The sequence below is a fragment of the Nyctibius grandis genome, chromosome 2, assembly GCF_013368605.1.
Source record: "Nyctibius grandis isolate bNycGra1 chromosome 2, bNycGra1.pri, whole genome shotgun sequence".
NCBI classification, from domain to species: Eukaryota; Metazoa; Chordata; class Aves; order Nyctibiiformes; family Nyctibiidae; genus Nyctibius; species Nyctibius grandis.
The window spans coordinates 16,830,924-16,856,363 of record NC_090659.1 but is presented as its reverse complement, the minus strand read 5'-3'; the positions used below and the strand labels follow the sequence as shown (position 1 = coordinate 16,856,363).

The window sequence follows — 25,440 nt, the reverse complement described above, 5'->3', positions numbered from 1 at the left end:
ACTGTTCTTGAGAACAGGCACTGGCGAGGTCCACTTGGTTGTTAAATACAAGCACTTTCTAGCAGTAGATAGAGGTGCAGAGAAGCATGGTGAGAACTGGGAAACTAAAATGTTCTTTCTGAAGAAGAGTGGTTCCTCTCTGGTTTTGGTTATCCATACTTTCCAGTTAGTATTTATTTTTCTCTTTTTAAAGGAGTCAAATGGAGTTGAACTTTCTACCCAGGGTAAAATAAACAGCCACAAATCCAGTGTGCAACTGCAGTAGTTATAAAAATCCGTAGCAGAGGAAGGTTGGACAATTCCTGTTAAGTTTTATACTTTCTGCTATTCTGAAGGTCAATGGAATTGTCGTTTCTAAATTGCCCCAGGCACTTGGCTACTACTTGAGAGAGCATCTTCAATTTTGGACACAAGGGAATGTAATCTTTGCCAAACCGCAAGTGTTGAATTTCCACCCTCATCTCTTTAAAACCAGCACATTTTTCCATGGCAGCATTTCTTCCATTCAGATTTGATGGGTATATTTACGCCATACAGCAATTTCTCAATAAACTTTAAACAGATTTTCTGGAAGTAGTACAATTATGTGCAGGTCTCACCCTAAGGTACTGTAAAACCTACTTTTTGGTTTTCAAGAGACCGTTTGGTGTGTCTGTGCTGTATCATACAGGCTTACCATTCCTCCTGTTCTGCTCTGCCCTTTTTGCCCGTAAGGGTAATGCAACTGGAACAAGCAGTGGAAAGCAGCATTCAGAGAATGTGTATTTGCACAGGTACCCTGGAGTGACTTCAAGCGCTGACTATGCCTGTACTTTTTCCCCATCATTGACTTGACATATTTGTGCATATCCAGTAACCTTAGCTTTCCAAAGGAAAATCTGAATTTTCTGTGAAGTGGTTATTTACCTTTAATCTTCTCCCTTGAAGCCCTGGAGGATTCAGTTGAATTGATGATTTGTTAGAACTCTAGCAAAAAATATATTACTGGGTCAGTGGTTAAAAATAGCAAAATAGCAGAGTTCTCCCACAAAAGCAAATGAATTCTGTGTTAAGCTTTACACAGCAGCATTTAGATAGTTTTTGTATGCTTAAATACTGACGTGATATGGCTCAGGTGGACTGCCTGATAAGCAATGGAGACCTCTTCCACCCAAGGACATTGATATTTAAAGCATGTGGCTAGTTTTTATATATATATATATATATATATACACACACACTTTTATTTTCAGGTTTTCTTTTTAATCATCACAAGCTTATGGTCTTTACTAAGCAACTAGTTTTGCCACTTTACCTCTATAAAATATTTTTATAATGATTTAAATGCCATAAATAGCTCAATAAGATAGCATTGAGCTATTTGTTGGAGCAAGGTGATGTGTTCTGGGGGAATCAACTGATGTCACAGAATCACAGGATGACTGAGGTTGGAAGGGACCTATGGAGGTCATCTGCTCAAGCAGGGCCACCCAGAGCCAGTTGCCAGTGTTCAGTCGCCTTCGCAGTAAAAGAGTGTTTCCTGATGTTCAGAGGGAACTTCCTGTGTTTCAGTTTGTGCCCATCGTTTCTGGTCCTGTCACTGGGCACCACTGAAAAGAGCGTGGCTCCATCCTCTTTACACCCTTCCTTTAAGTATTTATACACATTGATGAGATTCTTCTGAGCCTTCTCTTCTCCAGGCTGAACAGTCCCATCTCTCTTAGCATTTCCTCATAGGAGAGATGCTCCATTCCCTTCATCATCTTTGTGGCCCTTCGTTGGACTCTCTCCAGTATGTCCATGTCTCTCTTATACTGGGGAGCCCAGAACTGGACACAGCACTCCAGGTGTGGCCTCACCAGCACTGAATAAAGGGGAAGGATCACCTCCCTCCACCTGCTGGCAATGCTTTGTTTAATGCAGCCCAGGGTGCCAGTAGCCTTCTTTGCAGCAAGGACACATTTCTGGCTCATGTTCAACTTGGTGTCCACCAGGACCCCAGGGTTCTTTTCTGTTGAGATGCTGTCCAGCTGGCCAGTCCCCAGCATATATTGGTGCATGGGGTTGTTCTTCTCCAGGTGCAGGACTTTGCACTTCTTGTTGAACTACCTGTCCTCTCTTAGTGTGTGACGTTTTAACAGGCAAAGGTAGTTGCCAGCTGGAATGATAGTTCTGTGTTGCTGAAGCTTTGGAAATTCTGCACGCCATTTGGGAGTGTGGAAGAGCTGAAGAACCTCAGTTATTTCTCCAGGTTGGAGACTCAGCTCTGTCCGCTAGTAAAATATGTCTTTTGCTGCAACTTAAGAGAGAAGGGAAAAAATCCTGGAAATAGATTTTCCTGTTCTAAGCATCTCTTATTTTCTGTCCAGATTATTTAACTGTCATAGAAAATTAGGCAGAGAATAGTAGATGATTAAAATAGATACAAATGCACTTCACTGACATTGATGTTCTCAAATGCTTTCATTAGTAGCATACTATATCCTCCCCGTCTTTTGTAGCTAAATGCTCTATTGTGTTTTGTCATGGGCACTAATGTTCTTCAGAAAAGATATGAATCCTGATTTTTGTGTGCACAAGCCCTCTTTTAATCTCATAAATATTGTGAAGATTACTTTAGTCAGTAAAAGAGCCACCTTCCTCCAGATCTTACAGACATTGTGAAAGGGATAAATGGCTTCACATGACTTTGGATTGGGGGGGGCTTTTTCATCAAGGAAAGATATGGGACGTTGTTTTCCATCTGCTTTTCAGAAATTTCATCAGAATAAAAAGGTCTTATGACGTTCATTAAGAGAATATTTTTCCTCTGATTTGAAAAACACTGTTCTGTTTCATGTGCATCTGTAAGGATATCTGGTCTTGTGATCCAAGTGTTAGAACTGAAAACCAGGGACTTCTGATAATAATTTTCTGGGCATATGCTATTTCAGTGGGTATTTAAATCTTTCATTCTAAATAATTCATCCTTTAGCAGGGGAAGTTTAAAGGTGTTGCCTTGATTTCCTTCAGGAGCTGATGGCTAGAGCAGTCTGTCCTGCATTGGTAGATCCTTCTTGAAGTCTCTGTTGTGTATCCTTTCCGTTACTCTAGCCTGAAGTCTTTTTTGATAGACACTTCTCTATAAATAGCAAGTTGTCATCCCCACCACAGGTCCCACAGGAAGTTTATTTTAAAATACCCCTCTGGAGGAGTGACCTTATGCACAATGGATTTTCATCCTAGAATTAAGAAAAAATGCACTAAACTTTGAATAATTGTCTGATGGTTGGTTGTATTTGTTCCTATTTTTTCTTGTTTGATTGGATACATGGAAATGTGTGAATTTGAGGAGGATTTTCTTCTAACTCTTCAGTCATTTCACATGTCATTTTCTGGTGTCATGAGACAACAGGCTGAGAAATTCTGTCTTGGAGAGCAGTTTTGTGCTAGTAGAGGGGCTACAGTTGTATGAAAACGTTGAATATATAGAAGTGCGTGTATTATTTTAAATTGGTATACTGGATATGTTTGATTTTTAAAAGCATTACCTCAGGATTACCTCATAGTTACAGATTTGTTCCTAAACATCTGAGTTTATTTCCTGCTCTATTGTGTCTTTGGTGTAAGTTGAAAGAAAAGCTGGAGCACTCGTTTTTGAGATGACACAGATAAAGGATGTAGTGGTACTAAAATTTTTTTAAAGTCCGATTTTACTGTTTTATGAAGCGGGATGGCTTCTCTCAGCCTTTCCCGTTTGTGTTTCCTGATAATTGCTTCTACCATTATACTCTAAGGAACTAATACGTTAGTTCATCATGTGCCAAATTTAAGATGTCATTCTTTTATTGGATGGGTAACAAAAGTCTGAAAACATCTTGCCATTTTCTAGCTTGCAAATATGATCTGAGAGCAGATTAACTCAGATGAGCTTGACTTTCTGAATGTATAGCTTCCATTCAGATGAGGCACTGGCTTGGTGAAACATTACCCACTTACGGAAATGTCATTACGCTTGATTATTGAAGATTTTCTTGATGGACTGAATATACTTGTAATTTAATTCATAAATATGTCATCTTCCCATTATCTTAAATCAAGTTAATGATGTCAGTGTCCACGAGTACTGAAGCAGCCCAAAGTCGTGGGAGCAGAGACACTCCAACAACAGCTTCCACTACATACTTGCTGTTGAATGATGGATTTTCTTCTCCCAGTTACTTGGTTTGGAAACACAGTTGTGTCATTCTGTGTGATTCACTCTTAAGATCAGATTCCTAATAGGGAGTGTTCCTAATAGGGATTGTGAAAGAAGCAAATTAGTCATCATAATTCTTATGTACCAGCAAATTGCAAGTGTCCAGTGAGAACCAGTTACAGACTGTCTGCACAAGCTATATGTTATAGCTTTATATGTTATATATTACAGAGCTAGCGTGTCAGTTGTTGTTACCAGAGCAGTCTCTGGAATTGTTATCCAGGGGAGTTCATCACTATGGGCAGGTTATCCTGAGGGAGAGGGCTGAATATGCCTGTAATGCCAACGATGTGCTAAGTTTTGCTTTACTCAAGCATAACTTTCTCTTCCGATGTGCGGAATGAAAATTCACAGGTGCTTGTTATGGCCAAGAGTATCTGAGTATTCTTGCTAGGCAAGCTCTTATTGTTGGGATAAAAACGGAGAAGAATTACTGAGGGTATGTGATTTCACAGAACGGCTGGATTGATGGAAATGTTGCAGTAATCTCCTAATAGTGAGTTCCCATGCGCGTGGGATTACAAATGAAGCAATCTTGCATCAGCACAGCTTTCTCGTGCTGTGCGACTCTCATATGCCCAATTTAATTGAAAAATGCATTTTCCTGAATAGTGCTACCTAGGCGGGATTCCAGTCCTTTCACTGTTCTGCTTCCTCCTATTAGATCATGCATATGAAAAATGGCATAAAAACCATCAGAACAGGTCATATCCCACTTAATGGATATATTTGTTAAATTCAATAGATGCATCTCTTTAGAATACTCGGACAACTCAGGATACATTTCGCCTATCAAGTGCTAAAACTGCAGTTAATAAATAGGCAAAATATATTCTATCTGGAGCAGATGCTGCACAATTCAGTTTTGGTGAATTCTGGTTTAAACTGTTTTGAGTGAGTCAAATCGAAAATGTTCTCTTTGACCAAGGGAATCAGGTACAACAAATTAATGCTGAGATTTATATATTTTTATGGATTATTTAGTGAGTCCGAAGCTGCCTCCGAGTTCAGTAGACATGAAAAATTGTTGTGGGATTCGTACCCTGACCTGTAGAAGTGTTTATAGAAAATGGTGGGTAACTGACTTTTTTCAGGTGTTAGAAAGTGGTGCGGTTTTTGATTTTACTGCAGGTTTGAGTTTTACTGTGTATTACAAGGTTGGCAAATAAAACTGATCATTTTTATCAGTAAATAAGACTGATAAAGAAATAAAATAAGTAAATAATTATTTTCAGAAAATAAGACAATAAAATTCTGTAGCAGTTTTTCATATAAATGCTTTTTTGCAGGGCAGTTTCACTTATAAGCCTTATAAGTTACTTACTTATGATGGAAGTGTATTTGGCTTTTTCTACTTCACACAAGACTGAGGGGGAATAATGAATGCTGATTCATGGGGCAAAAATGTCAGTGACAATTGTGGCAGCCTGTTTTTTATTTGTTTTAATTTAGACTCTTCAGCCTATTTTGAAGCACTTAATGATATGTTTATTTGGAATTAAACGTAGAATTAAATTTAAACCTGTGGAATTTGTCACAGTGCCTTATGTGGATCAGGATGATGACATACAATGTATGTCCTCGACTACAGTGTAGAGTTTCAATTCAACTTCTTTCCCAAGCATTTTTTGATATTTCTTTGTCTGCCTTGATGTTAGGTTGCCATCGTCTTACCTGGAGAGGAACTTTCCACATTCTAGAACTGGGAGATCGAAATGTTGAAAACATTGGGCTCAATGTACAAAAAACTGTGTTTCATTCAGAATTTTTACCCAAAAGAGTGCCATAACATGGAAGTAGGATTTTACTGCATTTTAATCCAGAGCTTTTGAGGCTGTGAATGGTGAATTATTTTTTTGAGACAATATTAGTAATTTAACCAAATTGAATGAGGAGGGCGTGAGAGGAAGGGAAGGAGATCACAGAAATGGACAAAAAGGCTTGAAGTAGTGAAAGGGAAGAGCAGGGTCTTTAATTTCTATTTAATAACTATTTCAGAGGTAATACAAGTTTCTGGGTTTGGACTTACTTCATCCCACAAACCTCCTTTACTACTCTCTGCTTTGAACTGAGGGGAAAATGCAGTAATTAATCAGATGACTGTCTGTTAAATATTAAAACAATTATAAATGTGCACACATCTATAGCCATATAGTGATATTTAATTTTTGTTAATAACTAATTTATGTAGCTGTCAGGTAGCTAAGGTTCTGGAGTAATTATAATATTCTTTCACCGAAGGTAAAGAGCATCATAGCAGCCTGCTTACAAAATCAGACAAAATCTCAAGACCTTGAGTTTCATAGCAGGCTGTAAAAATGGGAGAGGATGATTCTGGTTCTTCCTTGATGAAGTGGTGTGGAAATTCTTATGAACCTTTGCTCAAAGCTCTCTGCAATTGTGTAGCCATGTACAAAACTAAATTTGCATTTAAGCCCATCCCTAATGAAAAAGACACCTAGGTCATATTGAAATTGATCATTTCATGGTAATAAATGTTTCCCTGGATTGGATCTTCCAAGCTTTCTCATGCTTTGAACGCTATTCACTAACAGAAAACTTGTTATAACATGATATACCTGCAAAAGGACAATTGCTCTGTGTATAAGTTAAACATCTTAGGGGTTTTTTATAATTTAAGACAAATAGTCTGCAAGGCAAATCTAACTGAAACATTATTACATGTACCTGCTTACAGGAGGAAACTCACTTGGGTTGTTTTTATGATGCGATTTGGGAAACATGGATATCTGCATATGCTGAAAGAGCAGAAGAAGCAAGAAATGAGAAAGAAATGAAAGTGTTGGGTTTTTTAAATATATTAGAAGCATGTTCTTTTTGTATGGTTCTAAATATTGCAGCTATTCTTAAGTTCAGAGGTGGATTTCTTCTAAAGTTTGGTTCTTAGGGAACAGGGTATTGTCTAAGGCTAGGAAAAATTTCGTAGGTCAGCTGTTTCTTAATACCGTAAATGTTCATTTTCTGAGAACTTGAAAAAGGAAGAGTCTTTTCCCCCTATTGAACAAGGTTTTCATACACATAGGAAATTTCTGAAATCTGAAAAACTACTGCTGCTACTTACTCTTGCCGTAGCGGTGATGTCTCTAAAGGACAGAAAATAAGAACTATGAAATAGTTCTTGCTCTTTCAGTCTCAGTTTAACCCTGAGAGAGAGACATACTGCACTGTAAAAGTTTCCAGATAAGGCGACCTGTGGCGTAATTTCACAGGCTAACCAGGAGAAGAGAAGAAAGCTTGAATGTGATGGCAGTAGTCAGGTTTCTCTGTCAATATGGATCTGAGCATTGTAGGTTGGGCTCATTTGCAGTATTTCACAGTAATGATCTAGCATATTGCTCTTTTATCATCATCTTCAAAGCATGCAGGCAACAAAGCCACTCTCGCATCTTCCAGTAGGTAGGTCACTTTCAATAAAGTTCTCATCAAGTTGCTCTCTAAATTATATTTGACTTGTACTATACCAATGAATTAGTTCAACACTGAATACCACATAATTGTGTTTTGCAGCTTGATAATGTTATGACACTTAGCAGTACGTAACATTATAATCTTATAATGCTTGATTCAGAAAAATACCTTAGAATAACAATATGCTTGAAATGCAGTGGAGCTTAACTCTTTGTGGTAAGGCACAGACTTCAGTGTGATTAAATTTAAGCATGTGCTTGAAATTTCCTCTGACTTGGGCAGAGGTTGGAGGGAATACCCATGGTATATTTTTTCCTTTTACCTCAGAGGAGGAACTCCTGCTTGATGCAATAAGTTATGTATATGAAACCCACAGGATATACAAGTGACTTAACTACCTTTCTGGCTCTGTGGAATTCACATTCATCGCAGGTACAGAAAGCCCTTTGAACCATAAGTGTTACCTCTCTAATACCCGTACTTGTGCTACTAATACTTTGTATTTTGGAGTTCCCTACATAAACCCTTATTTACAACACGTCTCAGTAGAAATGACTTGTGAGGAAATATAAGTGCTTTCTGAATGTGAAATATATCTGTTCATTTACATCAAGTTTGTGGAAGTGCTACTAGCATAACTGTGGGTTATAAGTATGCTGGAAGTTTATGTAAGAGCTCTAATATAAATGCAGATGTACAGGTAAATAATGGTTTTGTTTTGTTTTGAAGTATTCGCCAAGGCAAAGCCTTTAAGGAGGTCTTGTTTTCATATTTACTAGTTTGGGAGAGTTTTGATTCATACAGCTGACAAGATGCAGACATCCAAATTTAGTTAAAACCTGACTGCATTACATCAGTGCAACTCCTTTGGGCACATGCTCTTGTTGAAGATTATGATCTATGACATATTGAATTAGCCCATAAAGTAGGCATATAACTGAAAGCTGCATCTAAACATGTTATCTCTTATCATGTGCACTGTAATAAATGATTGTAAATGTTCTTAGTGAATCCTAATTGTGACATACAGCGTTTGCATGATTTAAACTGTCTTCAAACTAGTATAATATGTGTGCACGTGCAAATGAAGCCATCACTATGACTCGAGCACTCTAATTTCTGCCATTAAGAATAGGGAGGTTGCTGACACTTTTTTTTTGTCATTTTGAAAGCACATGCTCAGAAGCAACCATAACTTTGGGAAAAACACGTGTTCAGTTCAGACTGAATAGTCACTGATAAGATGACAAATATGAGTCAATAAGACACTACCTTTGTACCAATTTATTTGAGCTGGTTCCCAAACCTGTATCTGTTGAATCAATATATATTCTATCATGTAGATTCGTTTTACAAAGGAAGTTTTGGTGTTGGGTTAAAACTGTGGCATGTAATTTGGTGGTGTCTTAATAAGTATTTAGAAGAGGTGTTTTGGGTGCACTTTGTTTCTAATCTCGTTTAAGATCTTAAATTGCATTATAGAACTTCCAAAATTACAATTGCCAATTTTAAAGCTGTTTTTCAAGTAAGTTCAAAAGTCTTGCACATAAGTGATTGCAGAGCTTTTCATCTAGTAGATAGGCTCCTTGAAAACACAGCAAACGAATACTGTAAGTACTTTTGGAAATTTTAAATAATGAACTATGACCTAAATAAAACTGATGGTTTGAAAGATTAGCTAATGGGTTGCTGGCTCTCCAGGGCAGCAAGTGGAGCTCTTCCACGTGAAATTTCTGTCATTATAGCTATGCCAGTCAAGGGGCTGGGTAAGTGCACCCTGGAGTGCAACATTGGCAGCAATGTTGTATGCCAGTAAAAAGTAGATAGTTACAAAATAGCATGGATTTTGCCACGCTAAGACTTCATCACCCCTATTGGGATTTGTCACGGTATCTTTGGTAGTACAGTGCTCTTTGCAAAGCTTATGAGTAGAAGTGTGGTCTAGGGCCATTGTGGACAAATGGCTTCTAACAATCCAGCCTCCACCAGAAGATTTGGTAATAGATGTTATTTCTTTCCCTCTGCTACTTCTTTGCTTTTGGCTCGGTGTGTCTCTTTGTGGGATAAGAGAATAGTCTTGAAAGGAGGTTGTAGTGGTATTACCCTTCTATCTAGTTTCCCAAACATATTTCACTTCAATTTTTCTAGATGCTGCTGTTGAGTAGTAATTATCCATGGGGAAATGCCTGCAGTGAGCCCAAGAATGAGTGAAACTTCCTTAGAGGTGATGATAAGTCTGAGAAGTGTTTTATTGAAGTACCAGAAGTGAGCCTGTCTCTCATCCTGAGAAAGAAAGGGTTTGGGTTACTGAAGGAGAAGCAGCGATTGTGCACCCTCATACCAAATTCAGAGCTGCTGGGACGTTTGAGGTCCCAGCTGAGTGTGGGTTTTTCCCAAGGTCATGGGGTTTTTTGAGCACATGCTCTCAGAGGGACAAAAAGTTTTGACATCGTCCTTGTTCTTCTCGATGGCAGGACTTAGCAGAACGCTACAAGGAGATAATGAGCACATCAACAAAAAGTTTATTATGGGAAGATTGTCATGGAGTTTTTGTCCTGTTGGTTTGACAGGGGATGAAATTTTGAAGAGCAGCCTAGAATCTTTTTATTTTCGGCACCCAATAATGAAGATATTCACCACACAAAGAAAACTCCTGATATAGTCTTGAATGCACATCCTAGCCTCCAGCTGTGTCTGTACTCCCTGCTCATTTAGGGAATTGTCTCTTGCAGGGTGGGGGAATTGAGTTGGCAACTGTGAAAAAGGGAGGGAATACTGTATCAATGGGTAACAGCGGGGCTGTATAGTGCTCCATTAGTGTAACTGATGATTCAAGTAGCCATCAATGCTCGGAACAAAATCAACAGTGAAAAATTGATCTTGGACTTTGCCAGCTAGTGTCGATGACTGGAAATCCTAGGGCAAACTTTCTTAGTAGTTCAGAGATGGGAACAATTGTTTGCAAATCATTTGCTCAATGCAGACACAGCTGCCTCGGTCTGATGGACTCCAGCACAGTTTCTAAGCCAGGCACTTACAATTTCTCACTATCGTTCAGTGTCTGATTCATCGTGTCAGATGGGCTTGATTCATTTTGGCCATTGTTTCCTCGCTTGTAAAATGGATGCGCGATCATAATCTGCTGGTTGTAATATCTGTCTGCCTCACTTGGGCTATTGTGTGGGTCAGTTAATGTCTGTGCTGTGCACCGCAGCTGAATGGGAAACAATGGAGCCTGCAAGCGCCAGCGACGACGTGCTCCCAGTTGGGTAGCATTGAGAGAGAGACTTTGTGTATGCATCCCTGCCAGCCTCTAGGCATTTGGATATAGTCACAGTATCGTGATGAGAGTTGGGTGCCCCTCTCTGTCAGCCTGGCAGGCCCAGCCATGCCTGTGCCATGGCGTCCCCCCAAGCACCGTGCCAACCTTGGTCCTGCTCCTCCACTGCCAGAGCTCAGGTCCTTCTCCTTCTGCTCCTTCCCCTCTGTGCGCCATTTGTCCCTTTCCAAGGGCAGGAGCTGTCTGCAGGTAACGCAGAGTGCATCGGCAGCAGGGAACAGACAGGAGTTGTGGAGGATTGTCACTGCTCAGAGAAAAGGGACAACTGGGGCACATCACCCCCAGTGCTGCTGCCTGCTGCAGCTCTCCACAGTTGCCCCATGCGATCCTCAGGGGACAGAGAGGACAGTTGGGAACGAGGGGAGCTGCACCCCAAAACCCTTCCGGTTCCTGGGTCCAAAAGGCTTGCAGGCACTAAGATGCTTGGTGGTACTGTAATATTCACTTTCCTGTGATCCATAGTGACTTGGTATTATAAACGTGCTCAACTGGTATCCCCCGTGGCTCCCTGGAAGCCACTTGGACACCAGACTTCTCACTCAGGCCACTAATATCCAGCTCCTTTTTTGTAAAGTCTCTTCGTCCCTAGCTAATGAAAATCAACATCTGTCATATGATGCAATGTCTGCTCAGAATATCAAGGTGCTTCACCTGTCTCTCCTCTGATACAAGGAGACGCTTTAATTTGATAAAGGATTAGTGTGAAAGTGGAGTAGGGAGACAAAAATCAGGCTTGTCTTCCATGCTGAAGATTTATTAGGGATCTTATAAAATAATATTGTTTTCAATAAAATGAACACCAAGGGAAAACCAGTTCAGTGTTACATAGGCTTTCTATACTGCCCTAGTAAGTTATTCTAATGAACAAATTAAATCACAGAATTAAATTTTGTACACACGTTAGGCTTACTATTTATTAAAGCAATTGCTGTTTAAACATGAAAATTTGTTTTAAAACATCGTTTTACAAAATTCAGGACCCGTGTTTGCTCTACGGCTGAGGTTACAGCTTTTTGTTTAGTTTTGATGTTCTGAATTTGGTGTAGTAATAGGGTGACAGAGAGTTGCATCAGCTATCTCAAGGTGGTCTTTAAGAGACGTATTGCAGAGCAGCGCCCTACTACATCATCGCTGATAAAGGCACTGAAGCAGTGCCAGCTCTAATGCTCTTGGCTTGATGAGGATCCTTGCTGAGGGCTGCTGCATGGGTGCAGTGTACTTCTGTGGTGGTACGGTGTGGTGTAAGGTCGGGAGGGAAATAACATTCAAAAGACTTTACAGAGGGGTCTAAAGCTCTGGTGTGTATAGAAATTTAGATTCCCTTTCTCACTGATGATACTGGGAAATAAGTGAGCCCCTATGGAGTGCCATAAAGGGTCTAGCAATAGAGTGGTGATTTCTGTCCCTGAATTGCTACAGGGTTCAGATGTGGGTGTGAAGCAGTGACAGTCAAGGGGTCCTTAACAAAGTGGAGAGAAGCCAGTCTTGATAAAAGCTTTTGTATCATCAGCTGTCATGTGTGTGTGTGTGCTCATGTGTGCAAGCACTTGCACGCTGGTAATGTAACCTTTACAGTCTTCCATTCTGAACTATTTAGCTCTGTAACACCTTACTAATTACACTGGTGCAGTATTAAGTTATTTATCTTCTTCATTGTGATTGCTTGCTTACTTGAATGTGCTGTTGTGCACTAAGTTCGCTCAAAGTACTTGCAAATAATGTGTTGCTCCTACAAAAAAAAATGGCAGTGAAGGGGGAGATCAAGAGTAGATGAACTTTGATGTGAGAAGGGAGTTGGAATAATGAAGCACACACAACCTCCAAGCTTATTTTTAGTGCTAAGCTGGACACTCTGTCCTATACACCTAATGGAGCTGAAAAGTGCTTTGATTGTTCTCACCTTGCTTCAAGTGAAAAAAAAACAACCCAGATAATACTGCACAGCTTTAGGCCCTGGTTGCTTGTAAAATAATTTGCCTACAGATGTCTATTACTATTTAAGGTTTTTAGTAAAGAACTACTTCAGTATTTGGTAAAGTTATGTAGGTTAAAAGAGTGAATGTTTCTTCAGATTCAGTGTGTTACAGTAAGCCCAATTTAATACAGTAAGTGTTGTGGTGATGTAGGATTTAAGAGCTGTGATGAGCTTTGATAGTGAGCATTTGAGAGGAAGGGGAAATAACAAAGACATTCCTCCCTGTAGGCCTCTCACGTGTTGAGTTGAAGAGAAATGATTTGTGCTTTTTTTAAAAGTGTTGGGGAGGAGTCCAGGAACTTGTAAAGCACAGACCTGGGATCTGTTATGTGGTGGAAACGTGGGTAGGAAGCGGTACTGAACGATTATGGTTGATGTTTAAAAAAAGTGCCTTACTTAGCAGCAGTGCTCATCACAGAGTTCTGTCTGTCCCAAACCTTTATGGTTTTCTTTATCATAAGAAAACAGAATCTCCTAACAGTAAATTGATAGCATTGGAAATAGGTCCTTAGAAATGCCAGCTCTTTCAGATAATTTCTGTGTTGAAATTTTCTTGCAGATGAATTACTTCAGAAAGAGCAAAACTATTCTGATGATGTTCTGGCCAATATGATCAGCGAACCCCGAATCAGCTATGGAAATGATGCTCTCATGCCTTCATTGACGGAAACTAAGACCACAGTTGAACTTCTTCCAGTGGATGGAGAGTTCAGCCTAGATGACCTTCAGCCATGGCATCCCTTTGGTGTTGATTCTGTTCCTGCCAATACTGAAAATGAAGGTATGTACAATAGGGGGAGAAGCCACAGAATATTTTGAGTTGAGCTTTGTGATTCCTCTTCACATTGTTCCCTGAAAATTGATATCTTTCTGATGTAAGCAGAATAGAAGTTCTCAAATGTAAGTTTAGAACTGGTGTGCCATGTCGGCTGTCTCTCTTTGATGGAACAGAAAATCCTGACTAAAATTTGGAATTTAGACACACAATAAATTTCAGTGTTGAGCTTACTTTCCTTTAAAAACAAATCAAAATGAATTCCAGCAAATTATGACCGACAGTCTTACAGAATACATGACGATGAGCTAAGGGAGATAGATAAGTTGTTAGATTTGTGCCATGATGAAATGAGTGTTTTAGTTAAGAGCTTTTTATTTGCTGGCATGAAAATGATTACAGATCCAGCACAATTCTAGTATGAGAGTTGATTTTATTTCCCCACCGCCACTGGTTGTCTGGAATGTACTGCAGAAATGTTCCTGCATACTCAGCAATGCAACTGGCTAGTGAACTTTTTTTCCTGAGGAGTATTTTATGTTGCTCATGGACTAATTTATTGAAGTGACTGCATGGTACTTTAATAATTTATGTGTAATCTGGAATTTGTAGTTTACTTAAATGCCAGAGCCAATTCATCAGAAACCTGAGGGACTTTAATCATGTCGTTCAAGTTCCTCCTACTGTGTTTGTTTTCCTTTATCAGTTCAACTCCACCATCATTAGTGATAAGTTAATCACAATAGTGAAAGTCTGTTACTGCAAAGCAGCAGTAGATTCACAGAGGCTGGAGCTGCAGAAGTCTTTTTTCAGGCAGATTTGTGTTTTGTGGATCTGTGATTTGTAGCTGAACTGCACAGACATTAACAACCACCAGAAGTCTTTTGAAACCACTGGCTTAGGGTATACCTGCTCTCAGAATGAGTTTTGAGACCAACCTTATGCAGTTAGTCTCACTTCAGCACAATATGTGAGTGACTGTGGGCAGCTGGGTGCTTGGGAGAAGAAACACGGGACGTGGGTTTGGATTCGCCAGGTCTGGTGTTGGTGCCAGGTGAAATCAGTGGAGTCAGAACCAGTTTTGTGATCAAAGTGGGTCATCCCCAGGACTCAGAGAAGTGTAAGACCAGGTGAAAGAAAGGACATGGCTAGGATCTGAGCAAAGGTCAACAAATCAGTGAGGCATAAGTATACCAGATTTGAGGGGAAGAGGACAGGCTGGTCAGGAGTGGGGCTAAAATCAGACTGCCAGGAAATCAGCAGTACAGGTAGGGACCAAGAAAAAGAGCAGAGAGAGCTGGAGGAAACTCAAAAGACTCACCAGCAGCAAGAACCAGAAGACTGATGGTGAAGATGGTGACAAGGACTCCAGACATGTCTGGAGGGCACTTGCAGCCAAGTGACGTGCTGAGCATCCGAGAGCAGCTGGCTGGGTTGCGTCAGGTGCTGGCGAGTAGTACAAACGGCTGACCAGGCTGGCAGGCTGAACTTCAGTTTCCTGGGGAATCAGCTGCAGCTCGCTATAGCGCACATGTCAAAGCTGTCTGCCAGGAGCAGGCCGCAGTCTGGCTGGTGGCTGAAGGAATTTTCCAATACAGCTCTTGCTGCAGTTTTCCCCATAGCTGAGGCATACAGGGCATCAACTTCTATACCCACTGCCTGCTTTCATGAAACTTGTGGGGGGGAAATCAGTTACTTTTGAAGTGCGTCCTCCCAGCTTTCAAAACGTACTGATTTCAGTCACCAAGTTTACAAGTTATTAGGTAGACAGGTGCACCAAGACATGCCCACAGTTTAATCACACAAGCCTTTTTTTTCCTTCAGAAACCTGACTAATCCCAGGATTTAATAATGAAAGGTACATACCTCAATGTGACACTGAATTCCTGTAGGCAAGTATATTGAGCGTGGTTCTTCTTTTAAATGTGTGACAGCAAATAAGAAACAAGAACTCTCCTGCTTTGAATAACATGGTGTTTAATTATGAATCCTGTGTATTCTAATGGCCTGCACCGTTTGTTGCAGCCCTTCTTAATGTTTGCTGTGGGAACATCTTTTTAACTTCATGCCTTTAAGTTGTTGGGGTGTAGGGGTTTTTTTTGATTCCAGGATTGTATTTGTCGTGAAATTACTGAGGCAACCAATTCTGTTAGACCAACCATTATTAGTGTTTAAGTCTGCATAGTTAGAAATAGAAATTATTTGACGACTTAAACCTCTTCAGGTCCTTCTTGTTTCCCATTATACTTCTCTGTCATCTACCCAAACCACAATGTTGTTAATGTGATCATGCCTACAATACCTTCTTTCTTTCTTTAGATACTCTCTCTATACCTTTGCTCGTAGTATCAAAGTAGAATTTCACAGCCTCATCTTTTTCCTTTGTGTTTGTCTCCCACTTCTTTGTTCCAGAAACCCAGGATAACTGTGCCATTTGTCTTCACTTCCCATGCCTGTTTTCTTCCCCATGGCCATGGTCTAATCCCAGGCTTTGTCTAAATTGCTTCCAAGAACGTGTGTCTGTCTTGTTATAATATGCTTTGGAAGTAGCAAGAAGTAAATAACAATTGACACAATTTTCTCCTCTTTTTTCCTCTCCCTCTCCACCGAAGGTCTTTTTGCATAGTCTGGTTTTCACACAATAAGTTCCCCTTATGCAGGGAAGTTTTCGTATTTTATGCAGTACTGAGCAAGACATTGCTGTTTCTTAACAAATTACCGTTGATCAAAAAAGGTGTAAGTTCAAAAATCATGTACTAGAGAAACCTCAAATACTGTAGAGTGACTAACCGTTGCAGTGTTAGTGATGGTCAGCATCTCTTGCTGCTGGGAGGCGCTGAGCAAGCCAGCGAAGGTCAAGGAACTGAGCATCTCAGCTGCTATTTACGTGGGTGAGAGATGAAGGTACTCATCACCATGAAGAAAATCACAGCATGTTCCATGTGAATGGCCTGGTATCTGGGAAATCCGCTGAGCGGTTGGTCCAGCAGATTTAACAGAGACTACCAGAGGAGTTTCGGATAGCAAGCAAGTTAGAAGTTCAGTTGTTGATACTGTTTGGTCTAGTTTGAAAGCTGAAGTCAACTTTTTAAAAACTCTGCTGAACACAAATCCAGAGTGCTATCAGCTCAGCATATGCAGGTAGGTTTCTAGGTAGAATGGGAGGCTTGACTTCCTCACTGCAAAGAGCTGTTGCACTGTATAAGCAATACTTTTCTTCAGTCCTGAGCAGGCACACCAGGTAAATCGTTTACCTCATTGCAATCTGCATTACTGTCAAAACAAATTTCTCATGGGACCATTGACATCTGAGAGACAACTGGACAGATCCTGTAGCTGGCTGGATTAGGACCTGGGATCCCACCCACTCTGGCACATTCACAGCAACAGGACTTGTTTTTAACGAACGGTTTGGGGAATGCTTAAACCAAAATGTGATTGTGGAAAAAGTGGAAGGAAATGCAGCCATTAAGTCTTTGTTTCAAAGTATCCAGTATTGTGCGCATACAAGCAATGAAGTTAAAATACTACAAAAAATACCTTAAATTTGTCATTAGTTCTCATGCCTGTTTTCTTCCATGGCCATGATCTAATCTCAGGTTTCACCCAGAGATGTTAATGATGTATTGGATTGGTTCGTTACCATGTAATCTCAAGGTTTCATAACTCCATTTGAAATTTTCCTAATCTAAACTGCATATTTAGATAAAAGGATAAGGTTTATGCAGTTTATTTTTCTGAAATTGCTTTTTCTGATGAATGAGTGGAAAATAGCCTAAAAATAAAAAGACCTTGAAAGTCTATCATAGCTCAGTAGTTTCTGGAAGTATTTTCTTCCTTGTTGTTTCCCTGAGGTAGTTTCCTAGTAAATGTCGACAGAAATTAATCCAAAGCACCAGATAATACGCTATACAACTTGTATGGCTGAAATGTATGTCTAGTGTGTTGAGATACAAATTAGGTTAATGAAAAATACTTTCTGGGGACACTGCAGAAGGCACCACCAAACTGTCAGGAAACTGTATGGTAGCAATGAAAAACGCACCTTCAGAGGTGGGGGCAAAACCCCAACAGCTGTGAAGCTCTGACACTGCCTGGGTCCCTGGGCAATGACTTAACTGGGTTTAGTGTTTTCCCTATGTATTTTACCATGCAGTTACAGTTAGCCTTAGTGACAAAGATCTAAAGTAAGATTTTTGTGAATGAACTGCGTTATCCTTATGACTTGTCCAGTTACTCCCTTCAGTGCTGTTCTTGGTAGGTGAGCATCACATAGCTCTCCTTACCTGCTGGTTTATATGAGCTTTTGAGCTTTTTGATTCACCTTTCTTTTATTTTTTGAAAAGAGAAGCAACGACATTGTCTCTTACTCTTCTGAGATGTATTAGCATTAGATATGAGGTGGGATGTGTACCGTGTGTGAAGCCTGTGTAGTCAGTGTAAGCAGGTATATACCAGTTTAGTTTTGTGAGACTATTTGGAAAATAAATTTTCAGTCTTAATGGTGTGTACTTCTGTGCACATGGAAGTGTGTTCAAGAGAAAAATGATTCTGGAGTGTCAAAATGAATGCAATTTGTACAATAATACACAGTACATCTTAGAGTTTTGATTATTGATAAATGCTGTAATAGGTTTAAACTTCTCCGCTCAGTATCAACTGTTGTGAGGTGGTGTGGTCCAGTGGGGCAGGCAGTGAAGAAGCCCATGGACAAGATTTTTCAGAGTTAACTGCTGTTTGTGCGTACATCAATACAGGGTCAAAAGCAAGCAGGTTTTAAAATGCGACTGGAATTCAAAAGGTGGCAGCTCGGGGCTGTCAGAAGCCAACCTGCCTTTGTATCATGCTGCCCAGGGCACGCTGCACTTAGGCGCCTGGAATCATGATCTGATTTGGAGGACCCCTGGCTCTGAGCTTTGGCCTCCAGTTTTTGCCCTGCAACTGGTTTGTGACCTTGAGCAGGTCATTTCACTTTTGTGTCAGTTATGAAATACGCTAGTGATGTTTGCCTTTTCCCTTGTGAAGTGCTTCCAAAACTGTAGATGACAAGAGGAATTATTAATACTTTCACCTAGCTCCACAAGTACTGCATTACCCTGAGATCAGGTCCGTGCTACTGTACAACAGAAACTTCCTTCATCCTTTTCTCCCTTCACGTACTCCCATTTTTATTGCTACCCACAACCTGCTCTCTCAGTTCGCTATAGCTATGGGCATGTATGGTTACAGAGCGCCAAGCGAGAGGGAAATAAAACCCTTCAGCCTTCTAGGGAGGAGGCGGGGGCCAGGGCGACGGAGGAGGGTTCTGCAGGGGCAGTTTGGGTAATGTTGGTCCTTGGTTGTTTCTTCCCTTCAGTCCTTTCCACTGAAAATTACTGCTGACCTACTTGAGGGTTGGTGCTGACAATATTGGAAAACCTAGCAGAAGACTTAAACAGGAAAATACTCAAAACTGTAGTTTTTAGTTAAGGATGGATATTGGGTTTTATATAGCGCTACATAAGGAAAGCAATTACATGGTCTGCTAGTGCCACTCTGAACTGCTGTGAAGGAAAGTGGTTTGATGGCTGGTCTCTGCAGCACCAGACCAGCAAGCTCGGTGAAAATTTTGCCATTCTGGAAACACAAGCAAGTCAGATGTGCAGATGCATTTTTAGTCTGCGGCTGCCATAAAGCTGACACTGCTTTTTTCCGGAGGCAGGAGCTATTGCAGTCATCTCCTGCGTACAAAGGACATGGGTGCCATGTAGGCTCTCACTTAAAAGCATGGTAGGTTGTTTGTTAAACCCATAGGAACACTAAGCAAGTGACACAGACTTCCTAAGAAGATGGGCAGTCCCTTTGCTGCAGTCAGCAGTATCGTCAGGTTAGTGTGATTTTCTGATGCCAAATACAGTGAACAGTTCATGATTGAAAACTGTGCTTTTGTCAGGTTTCCTATGTTATTGGGGCTCCCTTACTGCTGATTAGAAGGTTCATACTTAAATCCTGAAATTTAAATGAATGAGAATACCTTATTTAAAAAATTCTGAATTCCAAGATACAACATAAAATTTTATTTCTGAATTTAATTCCTTTCTGACGCTGGCATTTGGGTAGATAAGGAAGACAACCGTATTGGAGCAAAATAGAGAAACGACAAAAAAAAGGGGGGCAAAAAGTCTGAATGTTTTAATGAACTTCTCCAATATGTTCAGTTTGGACTTAACTGAGGCAGTAGGTAATGACTCAAACAGCTCTACAAGTTTTGCACATCCTGTTTTCTGTTAATGCCAGTGAGCTCCATCAGCCTTAGGTTTCAGCTGGTATAGCCTTAGTATGGTAATAGAAGAGTTTTAGAACTGTGTATGACACACAGTTGGGTAGAAAATGGTGTTTCTCCTTTCCTTCCCTTTCAAAAATCAGAAGGCAAATTTACTGTCTACAAATCAGAGCATATCAGAACAAAGTATTGATTGTATTTTCAAAATACGCTTTACTTTTTTCAAACCTTATAGCTAGTGCTGTAAAGAATCCCTATCGAAAGGAAAAAGGAGTCAGGAATCAGTGGCTTTATAAGTCAGTATTGATGAAGAATGGCTTCAAGAACTCACTCATCGTGTCCATTCTTGCTGCCAGTTCTGAACTGGAAAAAGTTTGCAGATAATGAGTACAGTTTCACTCTATAGGCAGAAACTCTTTGATCTTGATGGTTTCTCACTTTAAGCAGTAGCAGAATGTGATGTAAAATTGACACATCAGCTGTGAAGCTTTCCTTTTGAAGTCATGCCCATCCCTTCCTTTTATTTCCAGGATTAACTGAAGGCAAATCTTTTCCAGCTGTTGCTTTGGTAACTTTGTTTATGCAGTGTGTCTCTCCTGCACTGTCCCAACAGAAGAGCTGTTGTCTTTATCATTTTGGGGGATTTGTTTATTTTTTGTTTGCTTTTTTGTTTCTTTTCTGCACATGCCCAGTTGAGCCAGTTGATGCCCGCCCAGCTGCAGACAGAGGACTCACCACACGACCAGGTATATAACTTGCATGGCTTTTACCTAACCTGTGTTTTCCCAGCATGCATGTGGTCTGCTTGAGCTGAAATGGTCATCTTTTCCTTGCTCTCTTAAAATGTAATGCTATGCCATGAACCAGGGAAGCGTTCCCACACAAACCCCTGTCAGCCTGTGTGAGTGCTGTCTGTGCCAAGTGTGTTCAGAATGTCTGCTTGCAGAGGGAGTGGGACCCAGAGACCCAGAACTGATATGAATATCAGGTTATCATCCCTTCTAGCAATAACGCTTTGGCAGGTGCAGGAGGCAGTAGACACAATACCCCATAGTGCAGAGAGTGCTTTTAATTTGGGAATGTATGGTAGAAATGTTGAATTCTCTATGTAGAGTATACAGTTTCTTGTAAGTTGGGGCTAATAAAGAAATCATGCATACAATTTTACAATTGCAGGGGACATCAAGATTTTGTGCTGTGATATTTATCTTAGCTAACTCCAGGTATCTAAAAATTCATACATATATTCTTCCTCTGGATTCACTGAGGACACCTCTGTATGGCTATTCATTCCATTCTAGAATAGAGAGCAGTGATTATTTGCCCTCTGTAGGTTCCCGTGTCTTCCTATTGATTTCAGAGTAATAGCAGATGACTAGCTTGAGTCAGGCTGCAACTATTTGGAAAAGTTAATTGGGACAAATCCAGTTTTCAGAGGTAAAAGTTTGCTTTTCATACTAACTTTTTTTGCTTTTTAGGTTGTTTTTCCCTTTGTTGTTGTTTAGGATTATCTAGAAATGGCTGATTCCATTGAGAGCTAACAGCCTTTTATTTCAGAAGAGGTTACTTTCCAACACCTAGTGAGATTAATCAGTATATTTTAGGGTCAGAATTATTTCAGTGTCATATCGTCATTGTGGCTTTTTCTTCAGATCACATCAAACTGATTAATCTGCCTTCGTTTTCCCTTCATGTTTTCCTCCAAACATCCATTAGATAGCATTATGGGCAACACCATCCTAGAGTGTTTAAATCTTTCTGATAACTCACTGGTGTTTACTGACTACAGAAATTGCTACAGTGGGAAGTGAAATAAGCTCATACGTTACAGCAATTGCGATGCATGTCGAGGCTGGCCAGGTGATGTGCTCCTAGCACTGTTTTAGGAGTCTGACATCTTTACTTGTGTTTACGTCTTAATTCATTCCATGAAGAGAGCCTGGAAACAGGTACAGAGCTAGCTGTACAACAGTGCTAAAAATTATGGGGTCAGGGAACATCCCCCCAGTACTGGGTTATCTCTGCCTTCTGGATTAGATTTCTTCCCCAAGAGCAGTAGAAATATCATCACAAATGAAACATGAATGTGTTTAATCCAAATTTTGTAATGTTAGTTCAGTCTAGCAATTTTCTTGTAATATTAAAGTTTGTGATTGTTAACTATTTTAATTTCAGTCATCTTGAAAAATCTCCTGTTATGAGGCCCATATTTATTATTAAAGATTATTCCTTTCTCCCTTCTATTCTCCCACACATACACACACGTGACAGAAATCTTTAGTGTCCCTTCTGTAGAGAAGGGTTTTTCTTACACTGCCGCACTCTAGTATCAAAGTGAAATGATTTGCTTTAGTCCGCTGTATCAGAGTGCTTTGTTGGTTGGGGTGATACAAATAGTACTAAAAGAATGGCTAGCATAGGTCATGACTGATCTTTGTGAATGTGTATGATAGACTACCAAGGAGAGGTAAAAAATATTTCAGTGTGTGACCATTATGGCTTGAAACTTCCAGCAGATACAGTAGCTTTTGCACTATGAAAATCACATGGGATATTTCCTCAATTTTCTGCTCAAGTGCAAAGTAGTACTGTGTGCTTATGAAAAAGTATTAACAAGGGGCTTGGAGGCAGATTAGTAAATGCAGCTGCCTGTAACATTTTGTTTTGTTTTAATTGCCCAGATTCTTGTTGATTTCCTGAAAGGTTTGCCCTTTTCATGGTCCTGACTTTCCAGTTTGTGCTTCTACTTGTTTTGCTCAAGTGAATAAGGTGGTGACCTGCTTCTTCAGGGAGAAAACACAGGTGTCATGTCAACCTGCAACAGTCCAAGCCTGGGAATAAGAACAAGTGAATGTTTTGTAGGTGTTCAAAATCCTTGAAGAAAATCAGTTCTGAAAGGACTAAGACAAACATACAAATACATGCCATTTTTTCTCTTTTCCATTTTCTTTTTACCACTTTCACCCACACAACATTCTTATAACGATCACTACGTTTTTCTTAAAAGTAGATGAAAATCATGCAGATGATCTTTGTCCCTTTCCCACAAGAGAGTTAATTTGGTCACAGTACAGAAAAGAAGAGCAAGTACTTAATTGTTAGTAGTATTTGTGACACCTGGAATCTTGCTACTTCAACACATCGTTCTCTCTCTTTCAAAAAATAAATAAAGTTTATAAGTGAAGTCGGGAAATGTAAAGAGTTGTCCAATCCATAGAGCAGAAAAGCTTTTGAGTAAGGACCAAGTTTAAAGCATTTACTAAAATTTAAGCCAGTTTTCCAAACCCCTGCCTCTGTTGCACTCCACCTTGGCTGTCAGTGGTTGAAGCTTGGATTTGAATCTGATTTACATCAGTCCCAGGAGGAGAGTAATGTCAGGGGGTGACTCTCGTTTCCTAATATAGTTACAACATCTGTGTGATTCACACTGGTATTTGAAAAGGAGCCTAGTGCTTCCACACACTGTCCTTCCCCTTTTTAATTCACAAATGGGGAACAAAAATAAGAAGTATGCCTAAATCCCTTTCTTGTCATCTCTTTCCTGAAAAGGAAGTAAACAGAGATAATAAAAGGTCAAAGGGAAGGAAAATATCTAGATACACTAAGCAGTCATCGGTGAGCTATTTTTTAATACAGCACAAAATGATAAGAGATTTGACGTGTTTCTTGCTATTTATAAATTGCTTTGTACAGCAATATGTTAGAAGGCTTCAATCCAGCCTGAGAACTTCCATAGGAACAGCTTCAAATGGAATACCTCTTTACTTGATAGCCTCACTGTAACAGCTCTTTCAATAGTGTTTCCTTCTCCCCTGTGCCCCAGAGGTCACTTTTTCATGATGAATGTTTCATTTCTTGCAGCTGAATTTTGGGTATGTGTTTTTTAGTATCTTTTTTCTGTGTGTGTGTGTGTATGTGTGTGCGTGTATATACAGAGACAGACATAGACACAAAGATATGAAACTGTGTTTAGGTACTCATAAGCAAGCTCCTTTTTACTCATGTTAATTCAGCAGGTGTGATCTGTGGAAATTGAGTGAAGATTAGAAAACCTGCCATCAGAATGGATGCTGCTTAGTATCAGCAGATTTGCTGAAATTCAAGGTGATAAAGAAAATAACCAGTGCTCTGTTCAGGGTAGATCAAATTCTCATCTGTTGCACAGTTGCAACTGTAATTATACCACTAACAGCTGTGATTGTATCACTCAGAGGATGCCTGTAATTCACAGTGCAAGGATTTTATGATATTAACTATGTTTCTTTCTTCCATGTAGTATAGTTTGGCGGTATTTTTGCATTCTCCCAACTCTCTCAGTTGATTGGTTTTGCAAACAGTCAATAATTTTGAGGAGACATTGCACATAAAGCTGCTTCTGTGTCTCTGGCCCTTCCGCTGATAAATCATGACATGTCCGTCTTTATTACATTATATGGAAAGCTGAGGGATTTTTTTAAACATGGTTGCAGAGGCTCTGTAAGCCTAATGGCTGTTCTGCGGAATCATTAGCACATATGCTGCAATCTGTATGAGATGAGGGCATAGAGCAGCTTAGTGAATTATTTATTATTTTCTTGCCAGAAATTGCCAGGATTTTTTTTCCTGTCTTAATCATGTTAGTTCAATACAGTTGTCTTAAACAAACTGTCTGCAGCTACCAAATAAAAATCATTAACGGGTTTTTTTTCAATTAGATTGTTTTGTTTTAGAAATCAGATAGTTATTAACTGTGAATGCAGTTATATGTGCATATGCACAGCATCTCCATTGACATGCCAGAAAGATTACAAAATTTTACTTGTTTTGATTATTCATTTTTACACACATGTAAAATAATCTCTGGTATTCTGAGAAGGAATTATTTCATACTAAGTTCCAATTAGATTCTTTTTTAAAAAAGGTAACATTTTTTTTGCACTTATTTTCTGCTTTCTCCAATTTGAGAGCCCTGTAGTCATCCATGAAGTAAAAGCAAATCACCATTTTACTAACTTCCAAGGAGAGACCAGGAAGTTCTAGTTCCATGCAGTCTTAAAAGTACTTACTCTTCAAAGATATTTGTTTTAACCCTACAAAACTGAGTGTAGAATCTTCATTTTAATCTTTATAAGTGTGTATACAGTCTTCATTCTTCTTTCATTTCAAAATGAAATAACCTGCACGAAGTCAGAGAGTCATATGGAAGTAGTAGTTGCACTTCTAGTAAAACCATGCAGCTGTCTACCCGGGTAATTGTTCAAACACTGCATTCCTTTCCATCCACCCTTTTTATTTTAGATGAAGCTTTACCCAGATAAACCTGTTTACTACATTTGTAACCAGCCGTGATTCAACAAATCTTTTCTTGTTCTTGCCATTACACAAATACAGTTCATGGACACGGAGTTAAACGTTTTCCTGAATGCAGTCATTACATCTGTTGCTGAAACATTCTGCTTTTGGT

The 25,440-nt window shown here is 39.7% G+C and overlaps 1 protein-coding gene across 5 annotated transcripts in view; it reads left to right on the top strand.

Annotated features, from left to right (window-relative positions):
- APP (amyloid beta precursor protein) overlaps positions 1–25,440 on the top strand; it is a 222,271-nt gene that overhangs the window by 178,022 nt on the left and 18,809 nt on the right. For 3 of the 5 annotated variants that reach the window (XM_068417780.1, XM_068417764.1, XM_068417756.1), the window contains 2 exons: positions 13,520–13,741; positions 20,690–20,743. In XM_068417780.1, the coding sequence (XP_068273881.1) occupies positions 13,520–13,741; positions 20,690–20,743 (276 nt within the window). The remainder of the gene's footprint in view (positions 1–13,519; positions 13,742–20,689; positions 20,744–25,440) is intronic. The other 2 variants (XM_068417788.1, XM_068417773.1) reach the window with 1 other exon arrangement.